General features: G+C 42.3%; 1 protein-coding gene across 5 annotated transcripts in view; it reads left to right on the forward strand.

Moving 5' to 3' along the window:
• LOC129327284 (ATP-binding cassette sub-family A member 9-like) overlaps positions 1 to 1408 on the forward strand; it is a 130750-nt gene extending 129342 nt beyond the window's left edge. For all 5 annotated transcript variants that reach the window (XM_054975786.1, XM_054975785.1, XM_054975787.1 and 2 more), the window contains one exon: positions 1129 to 1408. In XM_054975786.1, coding sequence (XP_054831761.1) covers positions 1129 to 1227 — 99 coding nt within the window. In that variant the 3' untranslated portion in view covers positions 1228 to 1408. The remainder of the gene's footprint in view (positions 1 to 1128) is intronic.
• Positions 1409 to 18698: the final 17290 nt, after the last annotated feature.

Raw genomic sequence — 18698 nt, forward strand, 5'->3', positions numbered from 1 at the left:
GCACTGAAACAGTTGTGGGGAGCTATTTTGGCATTTGAAATTGTGGGGGAGGGAGGACAAGACCACCTAGGGCTGCTGTGCTGTGAGACTGATCAGGATTAGGGCCCGTGGCAATTTTTAAACAGCTACACTAGCCTCTAAAACGGCGTTGACCGCCACAGATTGGACCATGTCCACCGTAATGTCTAGCTTGGCTTTTAGGGTAAGTTTATACCCAGGTCACAAGTAGAGATGGGCATGATCCGCATTATGATCAGGAAAAAACCCACGATAATGGTGATCACGCGATCGTGACCCAGCAGATCATGATCGTCCATGGCCAACGATCCAACGATCGGGAGAGGCCTGGATCGGGGCGATTGGGCTCGGTTCGGGGATCCAGACACTCAGGCGCCAGCAATCTATTCCCCTGGCAACGGAGCCAGGGGAATGCCTGAGCGCTGTTTGCCCTCCTTCTGTCACTCTGGAAACCCAAATGGAAGCCCAGCTTTCCTTGATCAGCAGGGCTTCCTTCCAACCACGGAGCAGCAAAGCAGTCACAAGTTGGGAGAAGACACCCAGGGGAGGGAGGGGGAAGGGGGTGTTCTGTAGCCATGAGCACTCCAATCTCATCCCTGCAAACCCTGATAGGCAGCTCTGACAGCCAAACACAGACCTCCTCTGTTGCTGAATGGGACCCATGCCATGGGCTCCCAGGCTGGGTTTCACTTTCTGCGAGCAGTGGAGTGGGACAGAACTCTTGCTTGCTACTTGCTAGCCTTTGGAGAGAGAGAGAGAGACTGAGAGAGTCGGCCGCCACCACAACTCACCTTCCCACATAGCTGGGAATACCAGCGTGCCCCGCTGTGGCATCCACGATCCACGGTTCGGGAACAGGAGATGATTGGTGTGGATCGTTAATTCGGGATCGGCGCCGGCGCCGATCCACGATCAGCTGGATTGTTAATTTTTTTTTGGATCGTGCCCATCTCTAGTCACAAGACGTGTGTGGGTTAATATTCATATGTGGCTGCATTGAGGACATCAGAATGTCCCGTAGCAACTCTAGCAGCTAATAACCTAACAAAAACCCACGCAGTTCCTTTCTGTCATTCTGCTGTCCAGCTATGCTTTGCTTTTATCGTTTAGGTTTTCCTCGAACTTTGCAAAGACCAAGAGCGAGATCGAGTTGATGCTGCTCTGGATTCAACATTTGAGTGGAAGCATCTGCAGGAGGAAGATTTCTAAGCTGCCGTTGGCCAAAGACTTTCTCTCTTGATCCCTTGATGTGAGAAGGATGAGAGGCAGACAGAACAGCATGCAGAGTCTCTGCCTCATTTGCTACGTTGTGCAACTAAGCAGCTTGCACCAGTAGCTAGAACCCATTTATATACTGTTTTAACCAGTATTTCAAAGACTGTCCACTGGATTCCTCCTCTGCATTTTTGTATTTACTCAGGTTGTGTTAACTATAAACTGGAGCCCTCTTAAAGCAAGAAAGACCTTCCCTTTATACATCTCTCTGTATGCATATTACCCACACTAGTAACCATACTAGTTATATATATATTAAGGCCAGGGACAATAATAATAACAACATACTTTGTAAACTGCTTTGAGTGTGTGTTAAGTTGCCCTGCAGGGCAGTTTATAAATCGAATGGTATTATACTATATACTATTTGAACAATGTGCAAGTGAGCTACTATTTTAAAACAAAGTGGAATAATACTAGAAGGGTCTACTTTTTAAGATCTTTGCATATTTGTCTGAAAATTCATTTGCATACTTGTCTAAAACTACCACAGTAACCCAGTCTTTTAAACGGGGACTTTGTATTTACTTTGAGAACTGTTATATCATGTAACACAGTTCTGCTTAGAGTTGAGTTTCCATTTCTGGAAGCTGAAATTAATAGGATGTAAAATAAATCAGCAATACTTGATTTTAGTTAAAAGAGTCACACAGTTCATTGCACCAATGAGATGGATCCCGGAGAAATATTCAGTTAAAGAAAGGGGCACAAGTTTAGCCTCTCACCACAGTCCTTTGATACTGTCTTGTCCTGGGGATTCTCTAATCTTTAGAAGCAGCATTTTCTTGGAGCATTTGGGGCTGCAGCAGGGACAGGGGAGAAGGCGAGGAAGCTTTGTTCTGCTGACAGAAACCCCTTCCATCAGGAGAAAAGATCCACAGCATCTAAGCCAACAATTTCCAAAATAATTTACATGCAAGAATAAAACAACAGAAGAATGAAATACCAAATAAAACAGACTAAAATCAATAGTATAGTGTTAACGTTAGAATGTAAAAGTGCAAGCATTTCAATCATTACAGGAAGTAATCAATAAATTACAATAATTTCAATAATTACAAGAAATATCAATAAGCGGAAGAAAAGATTTTTCCAATTCCCTGGTCATCCCCAGAATCAAGTAGGTTAATAATAACAATAATAACATTTGCTTTATATACTGCCCTTCAGGACAACTTTACAGCCAACTCACAGCAGTTTACAAAGTATGCCATTATTATCCCCACAACAAAACACCCTGTGAGGCGGGTGGGGCTGAGAGAGCTCTGAAAAAACTGTGACTAGCCCAAGGTCACCCAGCTGGCTTCAAGTGGAGGAGTGGGGAATCAAACCCGGTTCTCCAGATTAGAGTCCTGCACTCTTAACCACTACACCGAACTGGCTTCTCTTAAAGAGGAGAGTCAACATCCAGCCAATCAATAAGGCATGGGAAAAAATATTGCAGCCTCATATAAGCTGCTACGATTGCTGTGCATTTTGAGCTCCTCCAAGGTCCAAGCCAACGGAAGGGGCTTTGTAAGAGCAAATAATGGGCAAATAAAGGGCAAATCATGTCTCCACACTGAACACAGGGACTTTATGCAGGAGAGGTAGAGAGATGTATGAAAACTGCTGCCTCTCAGAATTCAGACGGAGCAAGACCCTTATAGCTAATCATTTTAAGACAGTGAATAAGGTAGCCAAGGAAATTTTAAACGTTACAATAAACTTAATCAGATCTGGGAGAAGGAGGCTTCCTTCCCAGGTATCAGGCGAGACCCTCCTCTCTCTACTGGTGCTCCCCAAGGATAAAGTCCTGTCGGGCATGGCTGGGAGATGCCCTCCTCTAGGTTCTGATAGGTTGGCTTTTCTGGGTAGGCTTGGGACCCCCCCGTGTTGGAGCTTCCCTTTGGCTTCCTTAAAGTGACAGCAACTGCTGGGTCAGCTGGCATTAGATCTGTTTGAGGTGTGGAGATCAGGCCCCTCTCTCATGATAATGCAAGTGGGCTTTATGGAGGAGCAAAACATTTCTTCTTTCTCTCTTCTGGAATGCACTTCCACTGCGATATTCTTCTGTTGAGCCAGTTTGGTGTAATGGTTAAGAGTGTGGGACTCTAATCTGGGGAGCCGGGTTTGATTCCCCACTCCTCTGCCTGAAGCCAGCTGGGTGACGTTGGGCTAATCACGGCTCTCTGGAGCTCTCTCAGCCCCACCCACCTCACAGGGTGTTTTGTTGTGGGGATAATGGCATATTTTGTAAACCACTCTTAGTGGGCATTAAGTTGTCCTGAAGGGTGGTATATAAATCAAATGTTGTTGTTGCTATTGTTGATTCTGCAGCTGTCATTGTGAGCTGAGAAGGAGCCACTTCCTGATTTTGGTAGAAAAGTGCTTGCCGTGACGGCAAGTGTCTTGAAGAGCAACATGAATTATGCAGGGTCTCAGAGCCCTTCAAGAAGGAAAACCTCAGTCTTTTCCACATGGGACTCTTTCATCGGCTCTAGCCCCTTACTGCATTGGTTTCTCTCCAGAATTTTACACACTCAGTCAAAAGACTCCAATTCAGTCTGCAAACCACTTCCCAGCCTTCTTTGTGGTCTGCACAGGAAAAAGATGCAACTGCCAGAAAGTGATGTTTCCCAGGCTTCTGTAGCTTTTCTCCCTGCACACATACCCTGATGTTGTCATGGAAACCTCATAAGAAGTAACACCCTAATGAGAATGAGTGTCTAGATTAGAGATGGGCATGAACCAGAAAAAAACAGAACCATGTGGTTCGTGGTTCATCAAATTTCACGAACCATGAACTTTCACGAACCTGCCCCTGGTTCGCAAACTGGTTCGTTTGGTTCGTGAAAACGTCACATCCAGGTCAGAAAATCATCACTTCTGGGCCAGCAGAAGGTCACTTCTGGGTCAGCAGAAGGTCTGCGGGAAGTCCATCCCCTGTTGCCTCGGAAACTGATTGATTGGCACCGGGCTGTCTGCAGTGATGAACCAAAAAATGAACCAAACGAACCAGCCTAAAGTTCGTGGCGGTTTGTCAGAAATGAGATCTGACGAACCGCTGGTTCACAAATCATGAATCAGTCTGGTTCCTGAACCACAAACCAGCCTGGTTTATGCTTAATTTTGGTTCGTATTTCGGTTCATGCCCATCTCTAGTCTAGATCAGAAAATAATGCTAGAAGAAGAAGGGAAAGAGGTTAAGCTGTACACATACCCCCATGGTTTGAGGAGGGAGGGGTCTCCTCCATCCTCTGAGTCCCTGGCCACCACAAAGGCTCATGTTATGCAGATTAGGGTGAAAACTGGTGTAAAGGAAGAGGGACTGCTCCATCTGGGATCCCCCAGAAAAGCTGCCATCTTTCCCAGTGGTGTCACAAAGCAAATTACAAACGCTGGGAATAGCACACCACCGCAGTTCAAAACCGAGAGGCAAGTCTCAGGCCCTCTAGGTAGTAATCAAACAGATAGCCCAGTGAGGTGGGCACCCAGCAGGCTGAGTCCAGAAAAGAAGTTACTTGGGTAGCTCATGGAAAATTGGCCAAGGTACTGGATTCAGATTGAAGCAGTAACACTCAGTAACACACAAATAATGTTAATAGAATTTGTTAAAGGAAATTCAATATGCCGATTATAAGAATCTATAAAAGTATGCAGGCAGGAGAAGCAACACAACAAAGACTAGATAGCTAAAGTAAGATACACATGAAACTTACAAACCTAATCCAGATGTTACCCATTAGAATGGTCAAAAAATCCAACAGAGCTTCACGATGTTAGTTCACAAATCCAAGAGACAAAGACAAAATGGACACTAGCTACAGGACTCCACTCATAGCATAAGCCTCAGAACAAGGGAGTGATTCTTCAGGCAGAATTGGACCCAAAAGGACAAAAGACTGAACTAAAAGACAATTTTCAAAGGCCAGCTGCCTGCCGCAAGACTGAACACTTAGCCAATGAAAAGGTCCAATAACCTCTGAGGAAAAGCCCTGAAGTAACTAGTCTTCACGGGTAATGGAGGGGGGAAGAACTTATCACTACACTCCCATGATGCCATGTGCTAATTGGATGGAATGCAGAGTTAGCTTCCCTAATCGTCCTGTTCCTGAGAATTTCCCACCTGCAGTGCCAGACTCCTTATTAGCAGGCTGAGAACTGGCAATGCCGTCTCAGTCTTCAAAAGAATAACTGTCAGGTCCTGCCAGATAAATCCCTCAAGCACTCCACTGCAGACAGTCAAAGTTACTTTATTAAAGAGATATATCAGTTTCAAGGTACTCAAACAGGGTCATTGGCAGAAGTGATGCAAGGTGGGTGAGCAGTGTTAATTATAGGGAAACATTCCTGCCCCTGGGAATGGGAGGCCATTATGATTTTGGTGTGAAGGGTCCAAGCCTGGGAGAGAAGGGAACAAGGAGGAATGAGTTCATCATAGTTCTCAGGGAGGACTGGCTCCCACCGGCACTCCAAGGCCACGTTCTCAAGCTGGTTGGGAAAGTGAAAGAAAATCAACAGCAAGATAAGCAGCTAACAGCCAAGTAGCAACAGAGAGCCAAGCTACAAGTGACGCCTGACACAGGTTGGACACTTGTGAGCTTCCCTCAAGTTTTGATGGGAAATGTAGGCATCCTGGTCTTGCAGCTGTAATGGAGAGCCAAGCTGCAAGACCAGGATGCCTACATTTCCCATCAAAACTTGAGGGAAGCTGACAAGTGTCCAACCTGTGTCAGGCGTCACTTGTAGCTTGGCTCTAAGTTCCCTTTACACATTCTCAGAGGATCAGAGCATTATGCATAGAAACAATCATGGCAGATATGCTGGGGTGTATCTGACACTGCCTCTCTCCAAAATCAAATGAGGGGCCATAAAAGTGCAGGGAAACATGGCATCAACAGGAATCAACAAGATACAAAGGTAAGTTATTGGTGCTATCATAAAGCAGGATTTAAAAAGAAATTCCCTGTACTGCTGTGACGGAATGCAACTTAAAGAGAGGTTCCCAATGTGCAGCATTCAGAGGCTGGAGGGGGAGGAACTGACAGTGGCCTGGAATAAGAACTTGATTGGCAAGCTTTACCCTTCCCTCTGATTGGCTAGTCAGAACCTACCTTTAGGATGAGAGGGTAGCAGTTGGGAGTTGAAGAGAGAGTGTGTAAGCATCAGTCGGGGAAGGTCAGACATGTTCCCCTCTGGCATGAGGGAAAAGAGAACGTCGGTCCTAACTGTAATTTGAGTGTTTTGAGGGAGAAGAATTCCCAGTATAAACACCAGCACAAGCTGAAACTCATTTACACAGCCACAATACAATTGAGAGGGGGGCTGTTTGGCACAGAGGGATTGGAAAGTAAGTGGAGTCTCCCATTCCAGCCAAAGGAAAGGGTTAATTCTTCTTAAGAAAAGAAAAATAATTCCTGCCCAGTGTCTAAAGGGGGTGTGGCTCTGTGGAGGACCCCAGGACTGGTGTAAAGGGTGTTGAACTAATATCTGGAAACCTAAGTTTAAAAGGGGAAGTCTGTGAAGAAACTTTGTTACTATAACCAAAGGAGTAAACAAAATATCTCTCTCTAATAAGAACTACAAACATTGACACTAAGCTGCAAAAAAACTGTTTTGCCTTTTTCTTTTAAAGTATTCTGTTCTAATAACAAATTTTACGTCACAAACGTCATCCCCTGACTGCCCATATTCCATCTCTGCCTGTTCAATAAAGTTGCTGTTTCTTTCGAGAGTTATTCAGCCTCTAATGCCATTTCATACAAGGGAAGGCAGGGCTCCCGCTTCTCCCATATCAAGTTTCTGAGCTGGGCTAAAAAGCCAAAAATATAACTACTTTAAACTATAAACAGAGACATACTACTTGAGGCTGCTTAGCCACAGTGAGCAAACTTTGATTTTGGCAGGAAAATTTGCCTCAGAGTGGGAGAGTAAAGGGGAGGGCCATCAAAATTGCACTGGTTGGCAATGAAGTGTTCTTCTGCTTGGGCGTCAGCCCACTAATGCCAATTTACCAGCTAGTTTCCTGCCATTGTGTGCACCTGCCAATACTCACCTTCTTTGGGGTCATTTGTTGTGTTTGTTTTGTGTTTGAGGAGAAATTCATTTGGATTGATTTTTTCCCTCATAGATCCAAGGGAGTAAGCCTGGTTGTGACCAACATACAATCAATTACACTAATACCTCTATTACCTAGAGGATCCAAATTTCTGTGTCCATTAAGAATCACCAAACCATGGTTTTCTACACAGTTAAATAACTGTTTACCTGCAAAATTAATCTTGGGATCTCTAAATCTCCTCTCGTACAGATATGGATATGAAAGCTCACTAGGAGCCAAGCTACAAGTGATGCCTGACACAGGTTGGACACTTGTCAGCTTCCCTCAAGTTTTGATGGGAAATGTAGGCAGCTTGGCGGAATGTTGGACAAGTGACAGTTGAAAAGTCCATTGGACAGCAGTCGGAGAGCCAAGCTGCAAGACCAGGACGCCTACATTTCCCATCAAAACTTGAGGGAAGCTGACAAGTGTCCAACTTGTGTGTCATTTGTCACTTGTAGCTTGGGTCTCAGAAATTCCATTGTCCCCAGGGCCAATACAGCATCATCATTCTGGCCAATAAGGGCATTAAAATCACTAACAGCAGAAAAGAACTAGGGTATTGCTCCATGACTGTATCCAGAAGAATCCACAAATTCCTCCAGAGTGCTCTCTTTACTTTGTAGTGTTAAAAGCGATTTATCAAAACCTCCTGTTCTGTTGGGGGAAGAGCACCAAAGGAGGACAAGAGACCCCCTTCTACTACATCCTCCATTCCAGAAGTTTCCAAATTAATCGCAGTCGCCATAGGTTCAAAATCAGGAGGGGGCGGGTTATCAGAACCTGCAAGAAACTGCAGTCACTCAGGCTTAACAGGATACTGTAGATGCCAAAGAGGAGTTGGGTTAGCAGAAGCTGTTGCTGTCTGCCCTCTCTTCTCCTTAGCAGGGGATGGTAGGTGTGGAGGAAAGAAAAGATCAACATCAGTGGTTCAGCTGGTCCTAAAGATCTATTATATCAAGTCTTAACCTTATCTAATTTTGGATCTACAGGACGAGGATTCAAATTGACTAATTGCTGAACTGAGGAATCCCTAAAATATCCCTGAAACTCGATCCCAAACCCAACGTAATCAGCACAGTATGAAAACACGTGAGTGGGAATTCGATTAGAATAAAATAACAAAAGAAAATGCTTGTAGTGTAAGGGTCCAGGGATTCGTTCAACTGACAAGATCAACAGAGGCTGGTCTAGTTTTAAGAAAAAATTCCAGATGTTTACTGGCCCAGTGCTTAGTGGACCAGTTAATATATCTCCCCTGGTAGGGGAAGACATTCACAACTATATAATTAGGTTCATAGATTTAAAAAGCAGCTCCCTTAGACCAGGTGCTAGAGACAGATTTAAATTTTCCTTTAGGTCTTAGTCCTGAGTCCAAAGTCCTCTCAGAATCATTGTTCCTAAGGCTTCTCAATTTCCCTTGATGGCTAGATAGATCTTTTAACATCTGCTTCCTGAGAGATGAGCTGTAATCATATCCAGTTTAGCATAAATTTTCTGGAATGTTTCTGCAATTCAGTGCATCTGGGTTACTACTAGACTCAGCTCCTCAGCCCCAAGAGGCTGACGCAGCAGAGATGGTGGGCGAAGCTCGAGCATCATTGTACTATTATTGGAAGGCATTTATTGCTCTAACAAGTAAACAGTTCCACCCTGAGCCAAGCAGTCAAACCTATTCTGATGTTTAAACAGAGCGAAATAATCCTCTATCTTAGTTTGTTTACATGCAGGAGTTGAGCGCTCCTCTTCAAACTAATAGAATCTTTTCACTCCCATAGCAGAATCCAGTCTCTTGCCTTTTATCTCATCTTTTATCTGCTTCTGGGTCATTTACAGGCTCAGAAAAAGCAGAAACCTCAGTCCACCCGACAACGCCCAAAAGCTGTTCAAATTTGTTGTACAAATTCACTTTTTGCTTCGTCACAACGAAACAATACACAACAAAGAGGGAGAGTTACGGCCAAAATGCTCTGATGAGAAGAAAAACACCACCATAACTGACTGTTTGCACTTTTTGCTCTCAGTTCAAATATTTCAACTCAAATCATTTTTCTTTTCATCATCACAGCTAAAGGCAGATGAAACTCTTGTAGGTATCTATAGCTTATGGTTGTCAGAAGTATATCAGAGCTTCATATAACTCAACTCAGTTTAATTAAACCTTCTGTTCAGTTGAAATTCCACAGTGATTCCATTAGTAAGAGTAAGTGTAAGAAGAGTAGTAATTAACGCTGATCAAAATAGAAGGTAAACAGCATAGACAACCTCCAGGTTTCCTTCTAGACCAGCTGCAATCTCTCTATTACTCTTGTCTCGCCTAATTCAAAAGGAAAACATTGTTCTTAGGAGATAAAGAATGAAAACAATAAATTTAAACAGAGAGTGAAGTTAGAACCCAGCTGCGATGATCACCTGCGATGATCATCATCTTTGTTGGCTAGGATTTTTCCCCCAAGATTCACATTTATCCAGGGCTTTTTTTCTGGGGAAAGAGGTGGTGGAGCTCTCTATTATCACATGTGCATGGCAAATCGTGCGGGTGCCACTGGAAACACACAATGATGTCACTTCTGGGAAGTGACCTCACTTCTGGGAAGTGACCTCACTTCCGGGAAGTGACCTCACTTTCCGGAAGTGACCTTGCTGTCCAGAAGCGAGATCATCGTGCTGGGTGCAGCCACCACCCGGAGCACTCCCTTGATTCAGGCCCGCTGGCCTCCCCGCCTCTTACCTGGCAGCAATGTTCCCTCCAAACAGTGCAGTGTTGTGAGCCAGAAACTTACTTTGTGAGCAGCAAATTGCAAGTTTGGTCATGTCTTTTCCAAAACCAGAATCCATTTGATTAAAAGACTTTTGAATTAGATTGTCTGAGGCATTGGAATTGAGTGCCATCAATATTTTGATGACATCCGACTTCCGGTTTGGGATCCATGGAGGTCTGAAGCAGCTCCATTTGCGGAGCTGACCGAACTGCCGTTTTAAGCGGCCGGCGGGGTGAAAATAGCCCGCGGCCGACTGCTCTCAGGCGGAGAGCAGGCAAAGAACGCTCGAGACCCTAGGGTGAGTTAGATCTCAGATGAGGGGGGGGGCTCTACATAACGGGTCCCCTCCCGATCCTTGAGGTCCCACCCTGCGACGGGTCGGCTACAATCTCTGCGGCAGTTCTGGGGCCAATTCGGCTGGCATAAGACCTACATACCCAAGCTTCGATTGGGGGAAGAAGCGGAGAGGAGAAGTTAAAATCGAAACAGCGATTACAACCCGAGAAAAGTGAAGGAGAAGGTAAAGATCACTATCTTCTGATACGGGACAGATTGATAAAAGCAGAGAGGAAAAAAAGTAGATTTTTAAACTGCAACAGACTAATGAAAAGGAGGGGAAGATTCGGCAAGAGTTGTATTTGAAAAGAGACTAAGTTTAAAGAAGTTATTAAAGAAATCGGACTATTGTTTTGAATACTTGCGGTTATGGAGCTGTGAGAAAAAGACACCATCGCGAGATCTGCTGTGGGAAGTTGGGAGACAGGAAGTGCATAACAACAATAGAGTGGCTGGAGAGAAGTGGCCCTTGCTGGAGGGCAGGAAGAAGGGAATCGCCATCTTTGAAAGGGGAAGGGTCGCGGCTTCAGCGGAAAAGGAAGTAGGCCATCTTGGATTACAAAATCATAGAGAGACCATAGAGAAAAGACACCCGACATTTTGGACTCTTTAAAAACTAATTTATGCAAGAAGACCGGGACATTTGAAATAAAAAAGGTATTAAATTTAACGCCACGGAGTTAAGGAAGAGAGCGGACTCGTGGGAGCGAGCTAAAGCAAGCCCCACGATGTCGAAAAAAGAGTGGCAATCGGCAATAGAAAACCTGGACAAAAAACTTTTAGAGGTGATTAAAGAATTCAAAGATATGAAATTGGAGCTGATTAAAGAGGTTAAACAGACAGTAAAATCGGAGCTGTCAGAAGTAAAATCGGAGCTGTCAGAAGTGAAGAAAGGTATGGAAACAATACAAAATGAATTACAAGGAACGCAGCAGAGAGTTAAAACAGTAGAAGGAGCGATGGAGAATTTAGCAGACACGCAACAAACAGAGATGAGACTGATGAGGGGAAGAATGGCGGTTGCGGAAAGTAGACACATGGAGAAGCAGCTTGAGATTTCGCGGTCTGCCGGAGATGGAAGGAAAGACAGCGCAAGAACAGATGACGGAGGTGTTAGCTGAATACCTGGGGAAGGAAGAGGAGGAAGTTGTGGCTATCCTTGATGTGGCATATTGCGTAAACTCGAGAATTGCAACCCAGAGGAAAGTACCAAGAGATGTGATTGTGCAATTTACAACACGAAACATGAAAGAGAAGATTGTGACTAAACAGTTTCAATACCCATTGGAGATCGATGGCAAGACAATTATCATAATGAAGGAATTACCCAGATCAGTGTTATTGGATCGGAAAAAATATAAAGCGCTAATCCAGATGTTGAAGGACATGAAAATCAGGTACAGATGGGAGCTTCCAGAAGGTTTGTCCTTTGAATTTGGAGGTGCCAAAAAGCGCATTAGATCTGAGCGGGAGATGGAGCGATTTATAAGGGACAATGAAAAAGACTTACCAACAAGACTATGAGTATGGAGTGTAAAGTCATATCTTGGAATGTAAATGGACTAAATTCACCGAACAAGAGAAAAAATATCTTCCACTGGCTATTAAAACAAAAATGTGATATTTTTTGTTTGCAAGAGACCCATATTCGAAAGCAGGATGTAAAATATTTAAAATTGGGAAAATTGGGCAAGGAATTTGTAGCGGCCTCAAGTAAGAAAAAAAGAGGAGTGGTGGTGTATATAAAAGAGGAGCTACAGCCAAAATTTGTAATGAAAGATGTGGAAGCCAGATTTATAGCAGTGGAATGTACTTGGAACTTAAAGAGAGTGTTGGTAGTCGGAGTTTATGCACCCAACGGTGCAAAAGAAAGCTTCTTTGAGGATTTGAGGAAGCAATTAGACGATCTTTCATATGACCAGATAATTCTTGCTGGAGACTTCAATGGAGTGACGGACTTGGAATTAGATAAAAAGACAATAACGGCACAAAAGAAAAGAGGATTATTACCAAAGCTCTTTTTTGAGTTGACTCAACAGGAGACTCTTGAAGATGTATGGAGAAGAGAACATCCCAAAACCAGACAGTTTACTTTTTATTCTGCAAGGCACTCTACATTATCAAGAATTGATATGATCTGGGCCTCAAAAGACTTAGCGTTATGGACTAAGGAGGTAGAAATAATGCCGATGGTAGGCTCAGATCACAACCCAATGATGTGGAAATTAGGGAAAAGGAGAAAAAGGAATGCATGGAGAATAAATGAGGACTTGTTACAGGAAGGAGAGAATATGGAGATACTGAGAAGAGAGACAAAGTTCTTCATACAATACAACGTGAATAAAGAAGTACCAACTGGTAAAGTTTGGGATGCTTATAAGGCGGTTATAAGGGGCATACTAATGGACTTAAATGGTAGAGCAAGAAAGAAGAAAGAGGAGAAAAGACAAGAGATTGAGGAGAAAATAAAAACCAAAGAAACACAGTTAAAAAAGAGACCAGGGAAAAAGAAATTATATCAGGAAATTAAAATACTTCAAGAACAGCTAACAGCAATGAGTAACAAAGAATTGGGGTGGAACCTTAAAAGACTGAACCAGAAAGCGTTTGAAGGTGCAAATAAACCTGGGAAGTACCTGGCATGGCAATTGAAGAAGAGAAGGGAAAAGAAAATAATAAATAAAATTTGTGAAGACAACAAAACGTATTTGGAACAGACCACCATCAGTAGAGCCTTTTTTAAATTTTACGCTAAGCTGTACAATAAGAAAGAAGTAAATAAAGAATCAATAGCGTTATATTTGGAGAAAATGAAACTTCCAGAAATCTCGGAAGTTTGGAGAAATAAATTGAACAGTGATGTAACAGACGAGGAAATAAGTAAAGCAATACAATCTGCAAATTTAGGAAAGGCGCCAGGGCCAGATGGACTTACGGCTAAATTTTATAAGACAATGGCCAACGAACTGGCACCATTCCTAAAAGAGGTGATCAATGGAGTTTTAAGGGATCAAAGGATTCCAGATACCTGGAGTGAAGCGAACATATCATTGATCCCAAAAGAGGGCCAAGACTTGACTAATGTGAAAAATTACAGACCTATATCGTTACTTAACAATGACTATAAAATTTTTGCGAAGATATTGGCGGAGAGACTGAAGGGGTGGCTCTCGGAAGTTATAGAGGAGGAACAAGCAGGCTTTTTGCCAGACAGACAAATAAGAGACAATTTAAGGACAGTGATTAATGCTATTGAATATTATGACAAGCGTTGTGACAAAGAGGTTGGTTTCTTCTTTGTTGACGCTGAAAAGGCGTTTGACAATTTAAACTGGGACTTTATGTTTGCCACTATGGAAAAGCTACAATTGGGAGAAAGATTCATCAGAGCAATTAAGGAAATTTACAGAGACCAGACTGCAGCAATTGTGGTGAACGATGAAGCGACCAAGAAATTGACTATAAGTAAAGGAACAAGACAAGGTTGCCCGTTGTCTCCACTGTTGTTCATTTTAGTATTGGAGATCCTGATGATACAAATACGACAAGACGAAGAAATTCGAGGAATAAAAATAAAGGACTATTCATACAAGGTCAGAGCATTTGCGGATGATATAATGTTAATTGTAGAAGACCCATTGGAGAACATGCCAAAAGTGATAGATAAGATTAAGGAGTTCGGAGACCTGGCAGGTTTTTATATTAATAAAAAGAAGTCAAAGATATTATGCAAAAATATGACTAAGCAGAAACAACAATTGTTAACGGAAATAACGGACTGTGAAGTAACAAGTAAGGTGAAATATTTGGGAATTGAACTGACTGCAAAGAATATAGACTTATTTAAAAACAATTATGAAAAACTATGGATTCAGATAGAGAGAGACTTGATTAAATGGAATAGGTTGAATCTGTCATGGTTGGGTAGGATTGCAGCAGTTAAGATGAATGTGTTACCAAGAGTAATGTTTTTGCTACAGACAATACCAATCATCAGAGACTCTAAACAATTCGAAAAATGGCAGAGGAAGATATCAGATTTTGTATGGGCAGGCAAGAAGCCTCGAGTGAAAATGAAAGTTCTACAAGACGCAAAAGAAAGAGGCGGAATGCAACTGCCCAATCTGAGACTTTACCATGATGCAATCTGCCTAGTGTGGCTGAAAGAGTGGATGACGTTAAAGAACAAGAAATTACTTGCCCTAGAGGGATACAAAAAAATATTTGGATGGCACGCATACCTATGGCATGATAAAGTAAAGGTGAACTCGATGTTCCTGCATCATTATATACGGAGAAGTTTATATACAATCTGGAAGAAGTACAGAACTTATCTACAAGAAGGAGCCCCTTTGTGGGTAGTTCCATATGAGGTGATAGATCCGAGAGCTGTTGATAATGAGCAACAATGTTTAACTTACAAAGAAATTACTAGAACTGAAGCATCTAAACTCAGAATAAAGACGCAGGAGGAACTATCACCTTATTATGACTGGTTCCAGTACAGACAGATTAGAGATTTATACAACTCGGACTCTGTAAAGGGAGGTATACGAATAGAGAATTCGGAACTAGAGCAGACCCTTCTTAAAGAGGACAAGAAAAGAATATCTAAGGTATACCAAGTACTGTTGAAATGGTATACTGAGGATGAGATAGTTAAAACACAAATGGTGAAATGGGCTATAAATTTTAATAAAGAAATAACAATGGAGGCATGGGAATACTTGTGGAAGACTACAATGAAGATAACGACATGTACGAGCATTAAAAAGAACATTTACAAAATGATTTATCGTTGGTACATGACACCAAAGAAGATTGCGCTAGGGAATTTGAACACTTCTAATAAATGCTGGAAATGCAGGAAGCATGAGGGCTCCCTCTATCATATGTGGTGGTCGTGTGAGGTAGCTAGGCAGTACTGGGGGGAAATAATAAGAGAAATGAGTGAAATTTTGCAATTTCAAGTAAATAAGAACCCAGAACTCCTGCTACTAAACTTGGGAATGGAGGGAATTCCAGCTCATCATAGGACGTTGATATTTTACATGACGGCAGCAGCCAGACTTTTGTATGCGCAAAAATGGAAAGTACAAGAAGTGCCACCTATTGAAGATTGGATACACAAATTGCTGTACATGGCAGAAATGGACAAGATGACAAGAAAACTGAGAAATCTGGACTCAGGGCAGTTTAACACAGACTGGGAGAAGCTGAAACAATATTTGGAGAAGAAATGGGAGGTGGGAGGAGAACTGTGGCAGTTTGAGAACTACTGAAGTATAATAAAATGTAGAGGGGGGTGACTTTACCGGGGGGGAGAAGAGATAAACGTGAATCTCTAAGCAGTTAGGTTAATAGATTGATATATATAGATTAACAAATAGAATATCGATAGAAAATAACTAACCATAAGGGTTAATTATAAGGATTGATTAACTAATAATATTTTCTTTCTGGTAAGATTTGTATAATGTACCAAATTGAATATGTTTACCTGAAGATATATATGAGTTAAGTTGATTGATTATATAATGACAGTAATATAGATCTACTATTGAAGGGGAATAGAAATACTAATGTAATTAAATATAACTAAAACAGAAAGAAGAAGATAGAATGTAACACATAGAGTATAAGTCAAATTGTTTGATTTATATGAATGTATGATTTATATGGTTTATGATCTATAGAAATATTTGAAATCTGAACTATGAAAAATGGGATAAATTGTTTGTCCAATATGGAAATAAGGGCTCATAGTTAGGGTACAGAGTTTTAAAAATAGTTAAAGAAGTATTGCTTAGAATAGAGGGAGAATATACATTTGTTAGATAGAGGAATTTAAAAGGAGTAAGGGAAAAGGGACAAAGGGTTGGAAAACTGTTGGAAGTCAACAAAAAGGGGGGGAAAGGGAGGGGGTTAGAAATTGGAAAATGGGAGAATTGATTGTAATGTGAAAATAATTGATCCTAACCCAATAAAATTTTTTTCAAAAAAAAATATTTTGATGACACCCACTTATGCATGTGGTTCTTAAAAGCTTATGCCTCAATACAGTTGGTTAGTCTTAAAGGTGCTACTGGACTCTACTATTTTGCTACTACAGACTAACACGACTTTAAAAATGATTAGAGAAATGTGTGGATGAAAGATCTATTCACAGTTAGTTTGGCATAAGAGTTAACTGGGGGAGTATAGCCAGGCTAGCCTGACCTTAGATCTCGGAAGCTAAGTAGGTTTTGCTTATGCTTGCTTTTCTAGTGCTGCATTTTTTCTGGTACATAAACAAGAGTGATAATTAAAGTATTGCAAGCTACCCTACCTTTGGGATGAGGTGAGATAAAAGTCCAATAAGGGAATAAATAAAGACAAAGCTACTGTCAGGCAGGCAAGCCAGCCTGCCTGCCATCACTGTGAATACATATCTACTACAGGGGATGGACTTTCTTCCTGTAGTGTAGCTTTCTTCCTTCACTGTATCTTGGCTATGCTTTGCTGAGAGGTGTTATCAGTACAGCTGGGAATGTCTGGGAACTGATCTTGGGAAATTCAGCTTTGCATCTTTTTCAGGACTTTTGCTGACTTCAACTAACTTGTTTGCACTGGGGGACAGGGGACTGGGGGTCTAACCTCTTGGGGAAGACTTTGCTTCAGCATTCCAAGCAATTACTATGTATCAGGGCACTTCTAGGGAGTTTTATCTCAATAAAGACCTTTAACTCATACAACTGTGTTGGATGAAATGGAGAGTCTGAGAGAATCCCCTAGCCAGGCCTGACATTTTGTCTGGCTAGGGGAGTCTTCAGAACCGCTTTCCCCCCTCCCCCCCTCCCAAAAAAATGGGAAGAGAAAATTAAGGCAGAACTGGAAAAGGGGGAAGGAATCGGCCTGATGACTTAGAAAAGGGAGAAAATGATTGTTGGTATAAGAACAACAAAATGTATATCCTGCCAGGACTACGGGGAGAGATATTGAAACGCTGTCATGATGGCAAGTTGGCCGGGCATCTGGGTTATTTAAAAACACTGCACTTAATACAAAGACAGTTTTGGTGGCCAGGAATGTGGAAGGATATATTGTAATGTGTGTCCATGTGTCAGACCTGCTTAATGGGCAAAAAGAGGGGGGGAAATCCCCAGGACTACTACAACCTCTGGAAATCCCACCCCGACCCTGGTCTGTAGTATCCATGGACTTCATCACTGACCTTCTGCTGAGCAAAGGAAAAACAGTGATTTTGATGGTGGTGGATTTATTTTCCAAACAAGCCCATTTTGTTCCATGCTTTAAGTTGCCAACAGCCAAAAAGTTGGCCAAATTGTTCATGCAGAATGTAGTAAGACTCCATTCATTTCCTGACAAAGTAATATCTGATTGGGGCCCACAATTCATTGCCAAGTTTTGGCGGGAGCTGATGGATGTAACAGGCATGACTCAAGGGTTGAGTTCAGCATATCATCCCGAGACCGACGGGCAATCCAAAAGGGTTAATCAAGTCCTAAAGCAATTTTTAAGGTGTTACATTAATTATCAACAAGATCATTGGACTGATTTTCTAGCATTTGCAGAATATTGTTACAACAATAGCGTTCATAGCTCTATGGGAGCATCCCCATTGAAGATCACACAGGGCTTTGAAGGCAAACCCTTGCCGTTTGTGAAAGACCTCCACCCGGAACTGGGGGGGGGGGCGGGGATTTCAGGACTTGGTTGAATGCTATCATGGAACAGTGGGATCTAATAACAAAAACCTTGGAAAAAGCCAAACAGGATTACAAAAAACATGCAGACTGTAAATGCTCCCTCCCTTCCTGGATCTGAAACCGGTACTTTGACCAGGGGCAAAACGAGTGGGTTCAAGCTAAAGATGTAAAAGCTAAAAGACTCATCAAAGCTTTTCACAAACATTATCTGGAGAAACTGAGGGAGAGGTGATAGTGTTATAGATGTAGTTGTTTTGAGGAGGGGGGGGGATAATGTCAGGCAGGCAAACCAGCCTGACTGCCATCATTGTGAATGCATATTTACTGGGGGGTGAACTTTCTTCCTGTAGTATAGCTTTCTTCCTTCACTGTATCTTGGCTATGCTTTGCTGAGAAGTGTTATCAGCACAGCTGGGAACATCTGGGAACTGACCTTGGAAAATTCAGCTTTGCATCTTTTTCAGGACTTTTGCTGACTTCAACTAACTTGTTCACACTGGGGGACAGGGGACTGGG

Source organism: Eublepharis macularius, chromosome 4 (genome assembly GCF_028583425.1).
Source record: "Eublepharis macularius isolate TG4126 chromosome 4, MPM_Emac_v1.0, whole genome shotgun sequence".
Classification (NCBI taxonomy): Eukaryota; Metazoa; Chordata; class Lepidosauria; order Squamata; family Eublepharidae; genus Eublepharis; species Eublepharis macularius.